General features: G+C 44.7%; 1 protein-coding gene across 1 annotated transcript in view; it reads left to right on the top strand.

The window, feature by feature from the left end:
* Positions 1 to 21,658, top strand: part of Tsbp1 (testis expressed basic protein 1) — a 46,436-nt gene that overhangs the window by 13,209 nt on the left and 11,569 nt on the right. The window contains exons 5-12 of the mRNA XM_052164427.1: positions 12,092 to 12,112; positions 14,706 to 14,726; positions 15,337 to 15,357; positions 16,892 to 16,952; positions 17,351 to 17,365; positions 18,282 to 18,340; positions 19,590 to 19,616; positions 19,809 to 19,927. Of these exons, the coding sequence (XP_052020387.1) occupies positions 12,092 to 12,112; positions 14,706 to 14,726; positions 15,337 to 15,357; positions 16,892 to 16,952; positions 17,351 to 17,365; positions 18,282 to 18,340; positions 19,590 to 19,616; positions 19,809 to 19,927 (344 nt within the window). The remainder of the gene's footprint in view (positions 1 to 12,091; positions 12,113 to 14,705; positions 14,727 to 15,336; positions 15,358 to 16,891; positions 16,953 to 17,350; positions 17,366 to 18,281; positions 18,341 to 19,589; positions 19,617 to 19,808; positions 19,928 to 21,658) is intronic.

The following is a 21,658-nucleotide window of genomic DNA, read 5'->3' on the forward strand; positions in this document are numbered from 1 at the left end:
CTGTCTCTGTCTGTCTCTCTCTCTCTCTCCCCCTTGCCCCTCAGTACTTACACATCATTCAGAATACATGATTACATAGTAAGAAGTTCACCAAAAATTTACACATAAATTCAAATCATGAATTGAATAAGAAGTTTACAACAGAGAATGTTGTATCCATTAAGAGTAATTATCCAGTAAGAATAATATATCCATTAAGAGTAATTATCTGTTGGACCTACTGAATTCCCTAGAAAGAACACTGAAACCTGCTGAGCTGCCTCTAGGTTGTCTAATATACTATAGATTTCCAGGTTTCACGAGCCGTGACTCTGCTGACACAGGCTTTTGGTGATACAACTATCTTTGAGTCATTTCTACTCTGTAGTAGACCCCAATAAAACTCAATGGTTCACCAAGTTGAAAAACAAAAGTAATTATCTGGCTAAACATCTGTTATCTGTCACTAGCTCTACAGATTCATTGAACGTAAAGAACCATGATTTTTGTGACTAAGATATTAGTAAAGTTTTGTATAGATAAACCCAGTCAATATTTTATCTTCTGTCCTTACACCTATAGTAATTCCTCAGTTTCCCTTTTAAGATCTTGGTTTTACAACCTCTGAATGTGCTCTAAGTTGTCTGCTTCATATCTCAGAAGCAAGTAACTCATGACACTTGAAGACTTGCAGAGTTCTCATTGCAGTTTTGACATCAGAAAGGATGTAATAATGGTCCTATTATAAAGAGCTTAAATAATCACTAAGATAATTTTAGGAATTTTTATAGAATTATCATTAAGAATTGAGAAATAGTGCAAAGCAGTGGCGCACGCCTGTAATCCCAGCACTTGGGAGGCAGAGGCAGGTGGATTTCTGAGTTCAAGGCCAGCCTGGTCTACAGAGTGAGTTCCAGGACAGCCAGGGCTACACAGAGAAACCCTGTCTCAAAAAACCAAGCCAAAAAAAAAAAAGGAATTAAGAAATCATCTATTTGTCTATATAGCCTCAATACAAGACAGAACATCTTCATTGTTCTGCAGAAATCTGCTCAAAGGGGTTGGCAAATACCTAGTGATTGCTAAATATATTTAATAATAACAGGAAAAGCATATTAATAGCCAGAATCTTTCTTCAGATGAAATCTTCTCAGCCTTGCCTAGAGAAACAAATCCGTCATTAATTTTATACTCCATAGCAGAACTATCTCAAGATCACCTGCTAGTTTTTAGCTTCTCCTTGATGGCTTTGTGCAGTTACTAAGTAAAAATATTTCAAGACTTTTCCTTATTCTTACATTCTATGTATTAACTCTGCTGTGCCTGCATGTGGAACTAGCTTCATTCCTCCTACTACAGATTCGAGATTTTCCAACCTGTTGACTTAAATCTTTAATTATAAAAATCATCTACATTAGTGACATGACTATGGTTGTGCCTTTCACCTCACCTACATCTATAGAACAAACCCACAGTTGCTCTCATCTAGAAAGAGATGAAAACCCAGAGGGCCACACCTACCTACAAGGCTTGGTTCTGCTCATTTCTGTGACTAACAAATTATCCCAGCTTTCTGGCTTAACACAAGTCTATAAAGCTTCATGTCATCTGGTCTTCTGCCTTCACACATGCCATCCTCTGTCTTATCTGTTAACAGGTAAAGCTATAAACACAGCTAGATCATACTTGAAAATAGAAAGGAGTGTGTGTGTGTGTGTGTGTACACCTGCCTCTTATGCAAGGTGTCAAAGGGCTGTTATAGACAAAGTGCACAACTGCAGATCTCTTTCCAGGCAATTCAGTGCAGCCGGAAAAAAGTCCAGACTTTTTCAGGAGTGGGTACAAGTCAGTGCTGACATGGAGGGTGTGCTAGGAGTTAAAACGTCTCAGGTCACTGTGCAAGCAAAATATAATCCCCTTAACAGTTTATTTCCATCAGTACAATTCAGGACAATCCTAAGGTCAGCCTGACCTCCATCTGTGCACAGAACCCTCTTCCATTAACAGCATCACAGGTCCCAGGGGTTGGGACACAGAAACAATAGCACCCCTTCAGGGGGCTATTGTTCCGTTTAACACACACACACACACACACACACACACAAGAGGGGAGAAAAGGAATTTTTTTGGCAAATCTTTTTGGTGAAACCCCAAGACCCAAGTCAACCCAGGGAAGCAAGGAAACATTCTGTTGTTGTTGTTGTTTGTTTGTTTGAGGTTTTTTTTTTTTTTTTTTTTTTTGGCTTACATTTCCACATTGTAATCCAACACTGAGGGAAGTCAGGACAGGAACTCAAGCAGGGCAGGAACCTGGAGGCAGGAGCTAATACAGAGGACATTAGAGGGTGCTGCTTACTGGCTTGCTCCCCATGGCCTGTTGAGCCTCCTTTCTTACAAAACACAGGACAACCAGACCAGGTAGCACCTCCCCGTAGTGGGCTTGGCCCTCCTCCATCAACCACTAATTAACAAAATGTCCTACAAGCTTGTCTACATCAGAACTTATAGAGGCATTTCCTCAACTGAGACTCCCTCCTCCCTAGTAACTCTAGCTAAAATCAACATAAAACTATCTAGTGCATGCTCTAAGGTCAATTACCATCACCAAAATAAAGTCTTACAGCAACAATATTTGTCTACGGAAAATTAAACCCTTTAAAGGGTGGAATGGAAACCGATAGCTAACCCAAGGACACTAGCCAGCGCCTCCTCCCTGGGCTGGCCCTCAGCCCCGATGAGTGACAGTAGCAGAACCTGACAGGCAAAGGTTGGAAGCCCAAATTCTGAGGACCGGCCTCTTGATTTTCTGTTTGTGTTTTAGGACCAACTGGTGTTTCTATAGGAGGAGGGTCAGTGAGTCACCACTCCCTGGGTGAGTGTTCCACGGCTTGCTTTAGTTCTGCCATTTTCTACTTTACAAGCCTTAGTGTTGCAAATACTTGTTGTTTTTTCTTCTTTTTAAATGTTTTTTAAAATAAGGTACAAAAATAATTAACACACTGGTGTGTACATACACACATTGACTGCCCTCTCTCAATGTGCAAACACATCTTCAGTGTATGTACACACCCTCAATGTGTAAACCCAACATCAATGTGTGTATAGACCTTCCTGTGTGAACCCACCCTCATTGTGGGTAAACACCCTCATTGTGCCAGTTGATAATACTTTGTCCTATTTCCCAAGCATAGATAATACTGAAATCCTTTCTCTTGATCCCATTACAGACCCTTTGCCCTATCCTTTCTCAAACACTTATAAGTGAATTATGGTCTTTAATGTCTACTTGCAATATTTATACATTCTCACTGAATGCAATATTCCATTCTGTATTTCATAGTTTTTACTGAAGTGTTGTTACACTTTCAGTAACAGTAATTACAGTTTTCATCTTCTTCAAAACTATAATATTGAAATATATAGAAACATAATTTATGCACTTCAGTTGAGGAATAAAATCACAACTTATAAATATACAATATTTTTCTAACGTTTTTCTTACTGGTGCATTATCAGCATCTTCCCCAATTCTCCTATGTTGCCTCTTGGCTGGCTCCCCTCCAGGTCCCCCAGCACACAACCCCTGTAACACAGTCAGTCCTTTCAAGTCTGTGGTTTCCTTGGTACCACAAACCTACTGTCTTGAGTTGTGTCTTGTCGTTATATAGGTTACATTTCTACATAAAAACCTTGCTCCAAATGATTGTCCAATTTGCTTCTGGGGTTATCTCATTTCCCTTCTTATTCAGAAGCCAACTGTTCTGTTGGGTCTGTTACCCGAGTCTCTGCCCCATGGCCTTCCTTTTCTGTGTCATATTTGGCTTTACTCTTTGGTTGGATTTGCTTTGTTCCCCTTAAATTTGTATAACATATTCTTCCCAGTTATTGTATTTTTAAACATGGAGACAATCAGTATTTTCTACTAGACAGTAACCTTTAATTGGCCATCACCCAAAAGGCTTTCTTTCCCCTCTGATGGTTATAGACAATTGCTCTGTTAATAATATTAAATCCACAAAAAATAAAAAAAAAACACCCACAGAACTACCTCTGTGTTGCAGTGTCTGCCATAGCCTTTCTTCTTTCTCAAACTCAATTGGCCTCCATGTCTCACATGTGAGTGGCTGTTTTCCAAACTTTTCTGTGACTGAAAGTACGAGACTTTGCACTCGTGAGTTTTACTGAATGCAGGATGGAAGATTATTTTACTTCAGCACACAGCTAGACCACCCTGGAAAGCAGTGAGATTTTTATTTTGTTTTGTTTTGTTTTATTTGTGTACCTGCCTCTTTATGAAAAGACTCAAAGGGCTGTTTTAGACAAAGTGCACAACCGCAGATCTCTTTCCAGACAGTTCAGTGCAACAGGAATAACGTCCAGGAATGTACAGCACAGTCTTGTACAAGTCAGTGCTGACATGGAGGGTGTGATAGGAGTTAAGACGTCTTACGACAGACAGGTCACTGTGGAAGCATAAAATAATCTCCTTACATGTTGCTCCCATCTACACAATTTGGACAATCCCAAGGACAGCCTGACTGCCATCTGTACACAGACACCCTCTTCCATTAACAGCATCACAAGTCCCAGGAGCTGGGACACAGAAACCTTCAGGGTGTGGCTATTGTTGTGTTACACACACACACACACACACACACACACACACACACGAGTAACGGGGAGAAAAGGAATTTTTTGGTAAATTTCTTAGTTAGGGTTATTGTTGCTATGATGAAACCCCAAGACCAAAGTTGTCTGAGTCAGGGTTTCTATTTCTGCACAGACATCATGACTAAGAAACAAGTTGGGGGGAAAGGGTTTATTGAGCTTACACTTCCACACTGTTGTTCATCAGCAAAGGAAGTCAGGACTGGAACTCAAGCAGATCAAGAAGCAAGAGCTGATAAAGAGGCCATGAAGGGATGTTACTTACTGGCTTGCTTAGGTTGCTTTCTTATAGAACCCAAGACTACCAGTCCAGGGATGGTACCACCCACAATGAGCCCTCCCACCCTTGATCTCTAATTGAGAAAATGCCTTACAGCCAGATCTCATGGAGGCATTTCCTCAAGGGAGGCTTCTTTCTCTGTGATAACTCCAGCTTGTGTTAAGTTGACACACAACCAGGCAGTACAAAAGTCAACCTGGGAAGGAAAGGGTTTATTTGGCTTATATTTCCACGTTACTGTTCATCATTGACAGAAATTTAAGCAGAGAAGGAACCTGGGTGTAGGAGCTGATGCGGAAGCCATGGAGGAGTGCTGCTTACTGGCTTGCTCCTCCTTGAATGCTCAGCCTGCTTGCTTATAGAACCCAGCACCACCAGCCCAGGGATGGCACTACCCACAATGGGTTGGGCCCTCGCCTCATTGATCACTAATTCAGAAAATGCCCTACAGCCAGATCTTATGGGGGCATTTTCTCAATTTTGGTTACCATCTTTCAGACTAGCCTACCAGTGGCCAGGCAGTCCCTACACGACTCCCCTGGCTTCATTAGCTCGTTGGCTGAGGTCACTCTATTTATCTATGTAACTGATCTTTGGCTAAAAGGGCACTATTTTCTATATTTGTTGTATTTTGTTCTTTTTCAAAATGTCTTTACTATGGGGATTCTAGTCCTTCTCGATACTGGCAGTGTTCCTCAGGAAACACACGCCTAGGGCTTTACCTGGAGGGTGGTCCAGAGATACCAGCTCACCACACTGCCCACAACCACTGACAGAAAATGGGGTGTGATTCTTTCCTACAGCCTTGTTTCAAGGCAGTGTTCACAGAGGCTGAGCTCTGTCAGTCAGTGAGACACTCACTCTGGTTTTGTTTTGTTTTTTGTTTTGTTTTTTGTTTTTTGTTTTTTTACTTTCAGGACTGTGCAGATCCAATCCTGGTAAGTTGCTTCGCCTTTCTTCTTCTCTGCCAATGCTCAGCCCCTTTGTCATCATAAGGCCACATTTCTGAACTGTCAGACCTCTTCTAGAAGCTTTCCAGAAACTCAAGTTCCACATTTCTTGGTTCACTATAACCAGACACCCCAATACTCTCTTTTCCTCATCTAAGTCTTAGTCAAATGGCATGTCAGGATACACATAGATTTCCAAATCTGTATAACAAGGACAGAAAAAAAATAAGAGAACAGGAGCTGAGGGAATTCAGTGAGAACAGGGAACGCAACATGAGAGAACTCGTGTAGTGTCTGTGAAGGAGCAAAAAGCTCTGTGTGACTGACAGTACCAATTCTCCCAAAGATGCCTCCAAGTTAGGCTTGCAGCAATGGAATAGACACCTAGTGCCCTGTTTCTCTGTGCTGAAACTGGCATTGTTTGAGAAGTGATTCTCTCTGGACTTCTTGTTTACATGCACACACACACACACACACACACACACACACACGCACAAGAATACACAGCTTTTGAGCCTAATAAGTACACCCTTTAAGATGGCAGTCAGCAAGACCAGTAGCTGTTGTTGATGGAGGGGTGAAAGCAGGAAAGGCCGGGTCACAAAGGGATCAGGTAGAGGGATGGTGGTGCTGTGCCTCCAGGACAAGAGAAGGCCTCTGGGAGTAGCTCCTGAGAAGACTGTAGGGATGTAGGTGCAATGTGTAAACCACTGTCTTAGGGTTTTACTGCTGTGAACAGATACCATGACCAAGACAACTCTTATTAGGACAACATTTAACAGAGGCTGGCTTACAGGTTCAGAGAGTCAGTCCATTATTATCAAGGTAGGAAGCATCCAGGCGCAGGCATGGTGCAGGAGGAGGAGCTGAAAGTTCCGCATCTTCATCTAAAGGCTGCTAGGAGAATACTGGCTCCCAGGGAGTTAGGATTAGGCTCTTTTAAAAAAAAAGATTTATTTATTTATTATAAGTAAGTACACTGTAGCTGTCTTCAGACAGTCCAGAAGAGGATGTCAGATCTTATTACAGATGGTTGTGAGCCACCATGTGAGTGCTGGGACTTGAATTCAGGACCTTTGGGAGAGCAGTCAGGCTCTTACCCACTGAACCATCTAACCAGCCCAGGATTAGAGTCTTAAAGCCCACACTCACAGTGACACACCTACTCCAAGGTCATACCTCCTAATAGTGCCACGCCCTGGGCCAATCATATACAAACCATCACAAACACTATCTACACTAACTTGAAATTTTTTCTTTTTTTCACTTTTCTTCAGCTGTATTCCAAGGACCGCAAAGTGAGTTTTTCTACTTTCACAATCTTATATCAGTAAATACATGTTATTAACTATAGCTACCATATAATACTGTAAGAACCCAGCAATCACTTCTTCTCTCCTGTTCTGTGATCACCAAATGACAGGGCTGTCCAGCAATCAAAGCAGGGTAGTGAGTGGCAAGACACTGTTGCAATAAGTATCCCCCTAACTGTGGTGCTCTTGGGAAGGGGATCTCGAACCTATGTTCTTGAGAACTTAGTCCTGACCAAGTAGAGAGATGGCACTATGCCTACTGGGCAATGGAAGGCCTAGTGTATCCTGGGAGTAGCTCCTGATAGATTCTGGGATGTAGGTGCAGTGTGTGAACCACTATCCACACTAACTTGAATTTTTTTTGTACTCCTCTTCAGCTACTTGCCAAGAACCACCAAGTGAGTTTTTCTTCTATTTTCACAATGTTTTGTCATTGAGCTCCCATACTAGGCAGAGGACTGCTCCCTTCCTTACCTGTTTTCCAATACGCCAGAGTTACAGGGCTTATAGCTCATGATTCTGGAGAGCTTCCTCATACCTTTAGTACATTTCTCTCCAAGGCAGTGACATGCCCTTCCAGCCTAAGCAAACTCATCTCTTTGGCCACACATTCCTCAGCTCCTCAGCAGTCATTTCCCTTCTGTATCTTTACATTCTACTAACGCAAGTGAGTCTTCCTTTGACAACAGCTCTGTCTAGCTACAACCTCCCTCCTCCCCAGGAGAAATTCCCAGTAAACTTAGAACAGTGAGATAAGGCCTGCTCAGAGACACTTTTAGCTCACACCTGCTTGTTGACTGATGCCTTTTTGGTATATGGAGGACTGTTGTCAGGCTGCCTGGAGCTGCAACCCCCTCCTTAGTTGTATGAAAATAGTCAAGTCTCTTCTGAGAGCTTAAACCAGTCACCTAAGTAATCACAACAATCAACTTTAAAGTTTTCAAACAGCTGGAGAGATACTAAGTAGGGAAGCCTGAAGGCAGAGGAGGGTACAGAATCACCAGCCCACTCTGGTCTAAACTGTAGGTTCACAGTTCTTTCCTCTTTGTAATATTTTCATGAACTTTTAGAGAATTTTATGTGGTTTATCTTGATCATATTCACTACTACCCACTTCTTTCCAGATCCACCTGTCCCTCACTATGTCCTCTCTTTTGAAGAAACTGTTTCTCAGCAGCTAGCTGTCTTAATCCTCCAGCCCTGACAGTCTTTCTACCCCTTTTCAGAGATGTTTCCTGAACCTCACATGTAGGGGATGGACTGTAGATGTGTTAATTGGGGGTGAGCACCTATAATGCAGTTGACTTCTGTATCTCAACCAGTTGTGGTTTTCAAGAATGTTCTTGATTTCTATTACAGGTAGAACAAGAAGCACCAAGTCCTTAACCGAACCTCTGAGTATGTTCCCCAATCTTTAACTCTATTTTTGGGTCTGCTATGCAATGGCTGCTCTGGGAGAGCTTATGAAGGGTGGTAAGGAGACACACTCAGACAGAGGAAGCTGTTTGACTCTGCCTGTCCCTCCCAGTATGTGAATTACCCTCCTTTCAAGACCTGTTAAATAACTGTTCCACTGCTTTATGCAACCCAGTTGAAGATTCTGCTAACAAAAGCCCAAGTTCATTCATTTAACAACATGAGGAAAATTCTAGGGCCAGGTGAAGCACTTCATACAAAACAGTCTAGGTCAATAGCCTTAGAGGGTGGCCTCAGTCTCTTAAACAACCAAAGGAAATGCACTGACTTCCCAGAATCCTCCCACATGGAGGACTCGGTGAATGGTTGGCCCAAAAACCCCCCAAAACAAACACCCTGAGTCATGCTTCTTCCAAACTTAAGGTTTTGTGTTTTTGTTTTAGCCGGCAACGCTGGAGACATCTGTAAGTTCCTCTCTGCACTTGATCCTCAGGAGCTTTGCCTCACTGCATAGAACAATTATGACACTCGTGGCCCTGGCACCTCTATTTCCTCCTGTGAACACTGCCCATTCTTCCCCTTCTTCCTCCTCTGCTCTTGACACATGGGGCGATCCTGTGAGATAGGATTACAGAACCCCTCCAAAACCTGTAGTACCAGCTGCAAAGGGAGACTTGTCAGGGACAGTCTAGCAAAAAGTAGGACTGTCTCTCTTCTTGAGGCTCTAGTGACATTCAAGGGAGAAGACTAACATGGTGTCCTCCTCAGCAATGGGGAGAGGGCACCGTGGCATACAGAGAGTCCCAGCCTACAGACGGAGTGTCCCCACACTGTCAGTGATGGTTTGTGGGAGGAGTGAAGAGTGTGGTGTGGTGTGGTGTGATGGTGTGTGCATGTGAGAAGAGGGCCTGGAGACTATTGCAGACGGCACTGTGACAGCCGTCTGTCAGGAGCTGCATGGTGCAAAGCACAGGTGAGGTCAGCTGATGGCACATTTTGAGCATCCCCTGCAGCCCCAGGGGAATCACCTTAGTTTCTGTTGGAGATACCAGACTCTGCTGGTGCCCATCCCTGGTCTACTAATCAGACGCCATGCTTGTCAGGGTCACTGAGTGACTTACACGTACATTAAAACTTGAGTTTCATCATGCTATAGGATCTGAATCTTCTGCACTTAGAAAGGAAATAAAAACAGAACACGGTTGACCCCAATTGAGTCAGCTTCTCCATCCCTGTGGAGTCTCACACAACAGCAGCAACTAAGGACAAGAAAAGTGACCCTCCTTGGGGCTTAGTGGCTTTGCTACAGTGTCGCCCAGACTTCTGAGGCTGCTCATACCTAGACTAGGTTCCTCCTGAAGGCAAGAGGACAAAGCATGCTAGAGTCAGGGCTCATGAGTCACACCCTGCACAAGGACAACACTGTTGCTGAGCACCGGAGTCTCGGCTCTGGATTCCTTCACCCACAATCCCTGCCTAGAATAGCTTCAGTCTGATTCATTCCACTATGCCAAGCCAGTTTACTCTGGTGAACAAGGACCTAACTCATCACAAAGATAGGAATTCCAATGTCTCCTTAAGAAGATGAGGCCATAGACTCTAGCTAAACAGCTCGAGATGGCCAACTAACAGGAAGGCGATAGGTATGTTGACAGCGCACTCACTCTCCCCGGGAGGGGGCTGACCCCAGCTTGTGCTGCCCATCGGAGTGAAAACTGCACTGTTGGCTTTGGTTTCGGAATTTCCCAGAGAATTTTGATGTAAACTGTTTTCCTCTGCTAGAGAACTAATTGATTTTGGTTTGTTTTTTCAATATTTTAGCTGGAACCATTGGACCTATAAGTGAGTTCTTTTTTACCTCTTTGTCCTTCTATGAGATCTGAGATCCTACCCTCTTTGTACCCCACCTGCCCCAACTCCCGTCTGGAAGGATTTTGCATGCATGTTTCCTGACCACGTTAAAAGTATAAAGCACTTCATGATATCCAAGACCTAAGACCAAGTATTATGAAATATCACTGAGCTTAAGAAAAGGGAACGTCGAGCTGGAGAAATGGCTCAGCACTTAAGAGCACTGACTGTTCTTCCAGAGGTCCTAAGTTCAATTCCCAGCAACCACATGGTGGCTCACAACCATCTATAATGGGATCTGACGCCCTCTTCTGTGTATGAAGACAGTGACAGTGTATTCATATAAAATAAATAACTTTTAAAAAAAAAAGAAGAAGAAAAGGGAACATCAAGTAGCTGACATTTTTATTGTCATTTTATATTTTTATTTACTTATTTTTCTGTTAAGATGGGTGGGTCCTCAATAACTTGCTCTGATGGGAAATCTCTACTATCTCTGAGATAGCTGCCATCTTTGTATTAGCCCCACCCCACCCCCAACCCCGTTGAGTTGCTTTGTGATTTCTTTGGGGAATATTGGTGGCATGCAGATTCTGCAACTCTCAACCACATTGATACACTCTTATTCCCATTACAGTGCAGTTCTCAGCGCCTATTCGTGAGTATCCGTCCTCCACTCTAGCCCTGTGTATAGCGAACCTGCAGAGGTGGGAGTGGACATACCTCGTTAAGTTTCCAAAAAGGCCATGCATGACATGCAGTGACCTCAAATCCCACAGGCTAACTTAAAAAAAAAAACTAGGGGGCAGTATAATCACCCTTCAGGAAAGGAAAGTATATTTCTCAGACCATAAGAGAAATATATGCATTACAGACTCCACATTGTCTTTCTCAATTGTCTAAGGCAATTCATCATAGAATGAAAAGAAGCCTCAAGTCTTTCATGTTCCCAGTGTTGTGCAATTGGTGGGCGGCCTATGACTTGCATTACAAACCACCCTGGGTCTTCCCAGTGCTTCCATACATAATGGTGACACAGAATGAATGTTAAGAGATGGGTATTCAGTTACTAGGTATTACCTTCACATCGATTAAGCATAATGATATCTCTTCCCATCTCTCTAGCTGGAGCTACAGGACCTATCAGTAAGTTTCTTGTCCCTTCTATACTGTAGCGCTCATGCTTTTTCTCCAGTAGTTAACAGGTCTTCTCCTGCTCTCCACGGTGGAGTCTCAAAGGTCTCGTGTCCTTTTCTTGGCCCTTTTGGTTTTCCTCCCCCTGGCATGTCAGCGGGTCACCTCTGGGTTGTGAAAACATTTCACTGACAAAGCAAAGGCAGAACTCTCATAGAACCATCATCACATCACACAAGAGCATGAGGGGAGGACAGTGGGAGGGGAAGAGCGTTCCAGCAGGGAGGGTTTGTCTAAGTCCTTTGCAAGGGTTAAACCCTGGACCACCCATGTCCCAGGGGGACTGTTGAGCAAAGGGCTTTTCCCTGCCTGAGCTCATAGCCCCCGAACCAGCCTGCCGCAGCCTCCCTCAGGCTCATCCGACCCCAGCTGAGGAGGCACATAGGTGAGAGCAGTCAGAGTCCAGCACACCTACTAACTTCTGTTCTGTTTCCTTCCAGAACTGTCTCAAAAAACCTTCCGTAAGTCACCTGCGCCCCGGTTGCACCTCTTGACCCTCAAAAGACTTAGGATAGCTGTCCGTTTTTATGCCAATCACCTGTACCCAGAGACCCAAAGACAGAGCATTCCCACTGCTTAATCATCCTTTCCCAGAACTCCCCAGGGCGGCAGTAAATCAGGCTCAACAGTAAAAGGATATTATCTATGACAGTGGAACCCAAGATGAAAAAAGTCAGCCTATGGGCTGCCCCTCCCTGCACTGGTCCGAATCTAGACCCACGGAGCAAGCACACAACTCAGCTTTTCAATAGAGCACCGGAACCTCAAGCCTTCCGCACAGTCCGTCCACCCTGTAAATGACGAAAACATCAAGCTTCCTTTGACTTCTAAGTTCTCAAATGACTTTTCTCCAGGACAGTCAGTTTCTGTTGTCACCAACTTCCATGACAACTGTGACTTACCTGATGAACATTTTTTCACAGAAATACTATAAGGAATGTCCGGGTGCCAAGCTAAAGTTGCTCATCTTATAGCTTTATAAATTGAGTCCTAGCCACACACAGTTTCTTCCCCACCCTGTTTAATAGTCTTACTAACAAAAATTAAGATTTTTTTTTGAACTTCATGACCACGTCATCGTTGGCTAACTCTGTAACGTCTCATTGCCATTTATATTATTTCCTTGGGCCTTGAAATGCTGACTATGATGAAGATGATGTAGGCTTCACAGCTGACCTTAGTAAAGGACTCTTAGTCCTTCTGCTACCGTTGCTGGGCATCACAAGCAGGTTACAGAACTTGCTGAATTGGAGGAAGAACAGGCCTAACAGAAGAGAGGGCTTAAAGGCAATGACAAAGCAAAAGAAGGAAGATGGCAACTAAACAGAGAAAGAAGAGAGGAGAGGAGAGGAGAGGAACAAAAAGAAGAAAAGAGACGAGAAGAAAAAAAGAAAAGTTGGACAAACAGGAGAGAAACGAGAAGAAGAGTGAGGGGGACAGCAGTGGGAGGAGACAGGAGACCAGCCATGGCTGAGACCGGGAAGAACAGAACGGCACACATGGCAGGACAAGGGTAGACACAGAGGAAAATGGAGGAAACAGAAGACCACGTACCCAAGGTCATGTGGCTGGCTGGCATTAACTTAGCAGATATCCTAAAAAACTACCACAAGAACAAGGGCATGCACACGCACACCTAAGTACACAGACACACACAAACACACACACACATACATACACACACACACACACACACACACACACACACACACTTGCTATAGCAGTTTGAATATGCATAGTCCAGGGAGAGGAACTCTTAGGTGTGTGGCCTTGTTGGAGGAAGTCTATCACTGTGGGGATGGACTTTGAGACCTCCTATCTGCCTGGAAGACAGTCTTCTGCTGTTTGCCATCAGAACAAGATATAGAACTCTCAGCTCCTCCAATGCTACACCTGCTTAGATGCTGCCATGCTTCTCACCATGATGATCATGGACTGAAACTCTGAGCCTGTAAGCCACACATACATGCTTACGTACATACACACAGAGAGAGGAACTGCTAAATTATGTTGCAAAATACTCCAAATTCTAGCTTGTCTAACTGCTCAGAGCCCAGGGTATCTAGATCAGGAAAGCCATATTTAGAGGGGTCATTTGCAGACATTTTCCATCATAAGCACATGGCATGAGACAGTGGGAAAGGGAGAGCTGCAGAACCACTGGGGTTCTTGACCTGACTCCACATTCAGAGGATTATGGTAGCCATCTGATACGATCTGATATAGCCTACTCAGTTTGTCCTCATGAGGAGAAGGCTGCCAGCCAGCAGGATAGCAGCAGCCAAACCCCTTGAGAGTTGCCCTCACTGTGGTCTCTGCAAGGCTCAAAAGCCACCTCAGAATATTCTCTTCCATGGTCCAACCAACAAAATGGAAGCTTCACTGTCCTGGAAAATCTCACCCACAAATCCCTCAGAAGCCCTGAATACACAAATCCACAGAAATCCTGCAAGAAGCGTGGCCACAGCTTCTGAACAGGTGTCTGCAGTTCTCCATTCTGGATGTAAGGTACCCACCAAGACTCCTTCCTGCACAAGCAAGCTGAGAACGAGGTGATAGGTTTCCAGTCTTCAGATTGCCTCGGCATCATCAACTGAAAGCCAATTCTCCATTAAAAGCAGAAGGCTCCACTGACTCTGAAGGCTCATACTCTGAAGCTAATCAAATCCAGATAGCAGACCCAACCATTAGCCTCCAAAGAGCTAGAAGCTGGGAGAGAGGAACAGGGCCCTCACCTCCCACACCTGTATACCCCTGGGACATAGCAGCCTGTGAGAGGAATCTGACTCAAGCCCAGCCCCTCTTATAGACAAGTGGTTTCTTACCCTGGTACTGGCAGAAGGAAAATCATGCTTCTGTCTTTCTCTAGTGTCCCCTGTGCCCACAGGAGCCCCATAGTGAGTGCTGCCCATGCCTTTTGTTCATAGTTTGCAGACTGGCCCAGTTCTCCACAATCTCAGCACCCGTCCTCTGCCCCACCCCCTTAAAATAAAATGCACAAAAACTCTTCAGCAAAAAGTGTTCATACTAACATCAATTCTAATTTCTTTTCAGTGCAAACTCCTGGACCTATTGGTGAGTGAAAATGCCCTGGTTCATTGCTAGTGACTTTCTATGACAAAGGACTTTGGCTCCAACTGTTCACAAATCCTGTTCCTTGGCCTGGCCTTTCCCTGTATCATTAACATGCTCCATAAAGACTAGTCATATGGAAATGGGGATCCCATGGCCTTAAAATTAGTATCAGGCAGCATGCAATCACATATTTATGATTGGAAGGATATGTCAAACATTGGGATGGTTTCCAAGGCAAACAAAATGGTCAAGCAGAGTGGGGGAAGGGTTAAAGGGTAACATTTATAAGCCAGATATAAAAGGGGGCTGGCTAAGAGAGTGACACATGTGTGCCTGATGGGATGAGGCGAAAGAAGGCAAGGAAAGGCACACCCTAAGTTCTCACCTGCAGCACCTGCACAAAATCAAGAATGAGGAGGCAGCCCCTCCTTCTAGCGAAGTCTACAGGGAGGCTGGGTACTGATGCAGAGACTGTACACAGGGCATCATGGGGACAATTGGTACTAATGTTGGGGTCAGTGCTGCCTGGAAAGGCTGATCTGTGCACACTGCTTTGGAGAACAGATTGCCTTCTTCCTGTCTAACCACAATAATTTCTATCTATTTGCAGTGCAATGTATGGATTCCAGTGGTAAGTCTCTTATGGGTTGTGTTGTTGTTGTTGTTGTTGTTTTGGGTTTGTTTTTTTGTTTTTCTCTCTATTGTTCCTTGCCCTTGTATAGTGTTCAGATGGCCTGGCCTATTCCTCCTCTCAGTGGTTTTTGTTTCCACAGAATGATGGTTTAAACATGTTGCTTGTGCTTTCTAAGAATTCTCTAGAGCTACCCATTAAGAGAGGAGCTGCAGTGATGGCTCAGCAGTTAAGAGCAATCACTGCTCTTGTAGAGGGCCCAGATTCTGTCCCCACAACTGTAATTCCAACCCCAAGGATCCAGGTCTCTGCAGATGCCAGATACACACATAGCACACAGATGTATACATGCAGATAAAATACTCATACACATAAAATAACTTTTTAATGAAAGAAAAAAGCCAGGAAAAGCATCATGACATGCTCTGAAACATATTAACATGTGTTTTGTAGTCAGAAGTTTTTCAAGCACCAAAGAAAGATTCAGAAGTTCTCAGCGGGCTTAAGAGAGCTTTGCAGTTCAAGAGTGAGGGCCAACTAGGAGATGATAGGAATAACGCAGATAAAATGAGAGAGAGGGCTTTGGGGAGAGAGGACTTTCCAAATAAGCCCTAAGAGGGAGACAATACACTTTAAACAGACTGAGGTTGGAGGGAGCAGGACAGCACCCACAAAATCATGACCATTGTGGCCTCTACAATGGGTTGTTTCCTGCCTTGAACTCTGGTCCTAAGGATCTTTTGGTAGATGAATTAAAGCCATCATGAATTGACTTCTGGCACACAAATTGGCACATACCTATAACCCTGACTCAAGGCTGCCACCATCCATATTCTTGACTATCCCATACCTGCAGCCTTGGAAATTTCTATACAGAGAGAAAAAAACATTCCTTAGTGGCCCAAAGTCTCCTAACAGCCACCCTGTGTCTCCTCTGTGTAAATACTTTTGTGATATTATAAATTTGAAATAATGTATACATGAAAATTGTATTGCTAGTTTTATTTCTTCTAGCAATATGAGACGTGGGTAAAAAAGAAAGGTTAAGGCAAGCTGATTAGAACGGAAAGAATTTACAGCCTATCAAAAGGAGCGGGAAGTCCAGCTTTCAGGGGCCAGATGTAGGGAAAGAGGGCTTGAAGGGAGTGCAGAGTACACAGGTCATGGTGTCTCAGGAGTGGTCTGAAGGATTGTCCATCCTGTCTGGAAAGAGGATGAGTGAGGCCCAGCTGCTCACAACACAGTCCCCCTCCTGCCCGGGCAGCAAAAGCACAGACAATGCCCTGGGCTGACAGAGGCTGGGAGCCCTGCACCCCTATAGCTACAGTGTCACCCCTGTGATTTAGACTTTTAGCTTCAGCCCTACGCACAAACGCACACACACATGCTGACATTTCTTCATTTATTCTTCCGCCTTCAGAAAGCTGCTCTCGTAAGTCTCTCGCATGCTGTTCGTAAGTAAGGACTCTCAGGCTGGGCTCTTCCCCTTCGTCTGCCTTGTGAATGTAACATCCATCCTGTTTACTTTTTCTAGTTGGTGCCAGTGCCCAGGAAGGAATGAGCATGCTGCCACACTGTAACCCAGTAGTAGAGAGGTGGAGGGGGGAAGATCAAGGTTATAGAGGTCACCAGTGCCAGCATGGGCTGCATGAGAGTTTGTCTCACACACACACACACACACACACACACACAAATTAGAGAAAGCCTCCCACAGTTTATAGAAACTTGTCATGGAGGGCAGGAAGACAACAAGAGTGGGAGGGAGGCTGAGTGCAGGAGTCGAGGCTTGCGGTTGGCAGATAGGGGAGAAAGCTGAGAGCGCTGTGGGTGAGAAAAGAGAACCCATGAAGGGGAGCAGGTGACCACACTGCAAAGGGAGACCCCACCCCAGGAGACAAGGAGCACTCTCATGTGTCCCCTGGTAGGCACCCAGTCCCTCCACTGAGAGCAGGGTCACCAGACTCCCACACTAATTTATGCCTTTGTTTTTCAGCCGATGGATCCAACGGTAAGTCTGGCTGCCTCTCTTCTTGACAGACCCTAAACTGTTCCAGGGATGTTGAAAAGATCTTAAGCCAAATTTCTCCTTCCATGTTAGGACCTAGTAGCTGAAATCTCCAATTCTTCGAACTGTTCTAGCTCCATTAGGTTATTAACAGGCTTTTAGAATATTCCTTGACTGACTTGGAAACTGAGGATCAAAGGAAAATGTGTCCCTGTGGTTCTATAACTTCTGAATTGGGGGCTTATACAGAAGGGAGAGATGGATGAAAGAAACTGCTATTCCTGTCTCTAGCTGGCCCATCTCCACAAGTGATGAGTGTATCAATTGCCTCTGCTGTGCCTTCTCAGAGCCCCACAGCTCCTATCAGACCGGGTATTCTAACAAAGGAACTAAAAATTCCCATTTTCTGAGCCTTCTGCTTTTCCACTGTCTGGAATTCCACAAAGTGGTCACCGGTTCTCTGAAATCTTTTAAATGTCTTTTATTTATTTATTTATTTATTTATTTATTTATTTATTTATTTTGTAGTGATATCTTTATCACCAGGAAAATTTCCAGTAAGAAAACCAAAATATGGCTGCTGGCTTGGTGTGCAAGCCAAGCTACTTAGGAAGCAGGGCTACAGCATTGCCTGCTTTGTGGCCTAGTGTAGGCTACAGACAAAGCGAAAGGCAAGCCTGGGCAAGCTAATATGACCTGGTCTCAAAATAAAAGGCAAATGTGTAAAAGAAAGGGGCTAGGTGAGGAGTGGCAGCAGGTGAAGACTGAGGTTCTGCCCCTGATGTGGGGACAGAGAAGGGAAGACCCAGAGAACAAGTAGGCGTGGTGTGGCGTTGACACATGCAGTCCCAACGCTCGGGCAGTGGCGACAGGAGGTTCCAGACTCTAAGTGACCCTGTCTCAGAGCCTCTCTGTAAAGGAACCAAGTAGTAATCCACTTCTCTAATTGCCTTTCAGCTGGGATGCCGATGGACATATGTAAGTCTGCACCTGTCCCATCCCCTGATCCCCTCCCACACACTAGGCTCCAGCAGGCTGGATCTGGCCGCTGGAGAGAGAATTCATGATCAAAATCTGCCTAGGTTATTAACACTGTACTATAAAGTCTAGACATGACTGAAGTACAGACATAGAGAGAGCAGAAACAGAAAGGGTTCTAAAACTTTACATAAGTATCAACAGAAGACTGATTATAGAAAAGGAAAAACTGACAGAGAAAAAGGAACAAGATGCTTATAAAACTGCCGCAGTGAGGACGCCCTGGCCTGGCTCTGTCTGTCCCATTTGAAACCATAATATCTAAGAATTTCCCACACTGTGTAGGAAATCTCAGAGCTTAAAAGCTGTTGTCTCCTTGGCAACTACCCTTACATAAGCATAAGTTTTTGACTTTATAAATAATTTTATGGGGAAAAAATGGAAGAATTGATTTACATAAAATAAATAATGAGGAGAAAATTTCCCAGCAATTTAAAATCCAAAAATTTAGGTCAGGTTAGAAATACTGTCCCATGAGCCTGACTGGGGAGCTCAATTCTGAAACCACAAGGAAGAAATAGAAAGCCAACTCCAGAAATCCACCGCTGACCTCCAGTCATATGTGTATAATACACACCACACACAGACAAACACACATACCCTACACAGCACAGACATACACACACATACACTCACACCACACACACCATAGACATACACACACACATACTGCACACATGCACCACATATACATACAGACATGTACACTCACACCACACACACCACAGACATATACACACACACCGCACACATGTACCACATACACTCACACCACAGACACTACAGACATACACACACATGCACTCACACCACGTACTCTACACCCACCACATACACATGCTAAATAAATAAATTTTAAAATGTAAACATAAACAAAGGGAAAACTCAAATAAGAAAAAATGAAAAGCAAATAATTTTCTTCTTAAGTGGACCAACTCCTATTTCCATCAGTAAGTCCAGCTCTGGGGTCCCACAGCCTCCCTTTCCTGATCAGTCCTAAGGTTGATAGGTTTAGGGAATGTAAGACTTTGATTACCTCTCTGTATCAGAAGCGATGATGTCACTGGGCCCCTTCAGGCCTACTAACTCACATAGGAGTCCAGGCAGGACCAGAGGGTGGTTAGAGGGAGTTCTAAACAAAACAAAACAGTGGGAGAAGGAAGTGCTGAACCCAGTCTCTGTCCCACAGGTTGTCAACCTGCGCTGAAGCCTAGCTGTGAGTACTGCTTGATTTTCTCCTAGTTTCCTTTGTTATTGCTCTGCATTAGGCCCTGTCCATTTCTATGCTGTGTGCAAACACACAAGATGTGTGATTCCGCCCCCACCCCACCTGTTCCCATTGCTTCCACTCTGCAGACAAAACAGGGGGAGAAGGAAGTGCTAACCAAGCCAATCCTCTGTCCCACAGGTTGTCAACAGCTGCAAATCAAGCCTAGCTGTGAGTTCCGCTGGATATCCTCCTGTTCTCCTTCATTATTCTCTGAGTCCACCCTGTCCATTTCTACACTGTGTGCAGACACACAAGACGTGTGATTCCCCCACCCCACCCCACGCCTTCCCATTGCCTGTTGTCTAGCTCCACCTCTACAGATAAAACAGTGGGAAAAGGTAAGTGCTAAACCCAGCCTCTGCCTCAGCGGCTGTCACCAGCTCTCACTGAAGCCTAGCTGTGAGTTTCGCTTGATTTTCTATTGTTTTTCTCTGAGCCAACCCTGCCCACTTCCACCCTGTGCAGTCCCATCCCGCTGCCATTCCCGCCCCACCCCTTCCCCTTGCCTGGGTCACCTCCCCTCACCTGTGCAGACGATGCAGTGGGGGGAAGTGCTGAGCCCGCTCTCTGCCCCACAGGTTGTCAACCTGCGATGATGCCTAGCTGCTGTGAGTTGTGCTTCATTCCTGTTTTCCTTCCTTATTGATCTCTTGTGTATGCCCTGCCCATTTCTACCCAGGGTGCACACACCCAAGATGTGCAATCCCACCCACCCCTGCCATCCCCAGCCCTGCTTTCCCACCTCCTCACCCCCACTCCCTTTGCCTGTGTCTTCTAGCTGCTCCTGTGCAGGAAACTCTCTTTACCTTGACTCAGATATGCCCCCTCCCCCTCCTGTAAGAAGTAACAAGTTTTAGTTGCATGGTCGTGTTTAAGTCCTATAAAGGAGCCATTATTAATCCCTGTAAAGTGGATAGGAAACTGTGGTCAAAGATTTACCCAAGTACGGTTGTGGGACCTAATACAAGGTTAGAGTACACACACACACACACACACACACACATCCTCCAAGGACAACAACTCACAGCTGCTCTTGGTTCTTTCTTGCTGTCCAGGCCCACCTGAGCCGCCGGCCTTGCCCTTATGTAAGTACTAAGTACTAAGTACTGTGCTTTGGTCTGATTCTGTTCACCTCTGTTGATGTGCCGAGTCTCTCCTCCTCTTACTACCTTTCTGCCCAGCTTCCCTGCACTACACACATCTGCACAATAGGATACAAAGAAGTAACGGCGTTTGTCAACAAACGTCTAAGAGCAGAAGCTGGAAGATGTTTTTTTCTAGAAAGAATAACGGGTGTTAAGTGTTCCTCAGAGAGCACAAGGAATCCCAACACCCCAGCCCAGCCATCTCTCAAAGTCTGTGACCCAAAGTTGCTCAAGTCTATGATGAAGGCTCTGAAGGGCGGCCTGCCTCTTCTTTATCACTACTTAATCTTGCATATAAATTTGAACTGGGAGTAATCTACAGAGTCTTCTGAAGGCAGTCTTGCTTCTTAGTTGAGTGTCCCCCAACAGACACCAGCGAAACCATTAGATAACTCTATGTTGGTTCTACTTAAGAAAAATTAAACAGATTTCTCTCTTTTTTCTCTCTCTCCCTCTCCTAGTAATTACACAGAGAACTTCAGGTAAGTTCTTTACTTTTCTGCTGGGATACAGGGGGAGGAGGTTTCGTGGCTTAGCTGGTTCCACTTCTAAATTCTAAAAATGAGATTCCTGTTGACATCCCCGTTTGTTTCCAGGCTTCATGGTGGCCTGCGGGTTCCCAGAGACGCCTTCCCAGTCCTGTTACATGGACTTTCCCCTCCTGTCACCCACGCTTCCCACTCTTCCTGCCAGCAGCTAGGCATTTCAGGCACCTGAGACTCAAAAGTTGATGAGGTGGCGAGCCAGAACTCAGAGCCATCTCATCAGCCCACTCCAGGACCCCCCGGGAGTCCTCACACTGAACTTAAAAGGAAAGGTCTTGCCAAGGTCCTGTCAAAAACT

The sequence above is a fragment of the Apodemus sylvaticus genome, chromosome 19 (genome assembly GCF_947179515.1).
Source record: "Apodemus sylvaticus chromosome 19, mApoSyl1.1, whole genome shotgun sequence".
NCBI classification, from domain to species: domain Eukaryota; kingdom Metazoa; phylum Chordata; class Mammalia; order Rodentia; family Muridae; genus Apodemus; species Apodemus sylvaticus.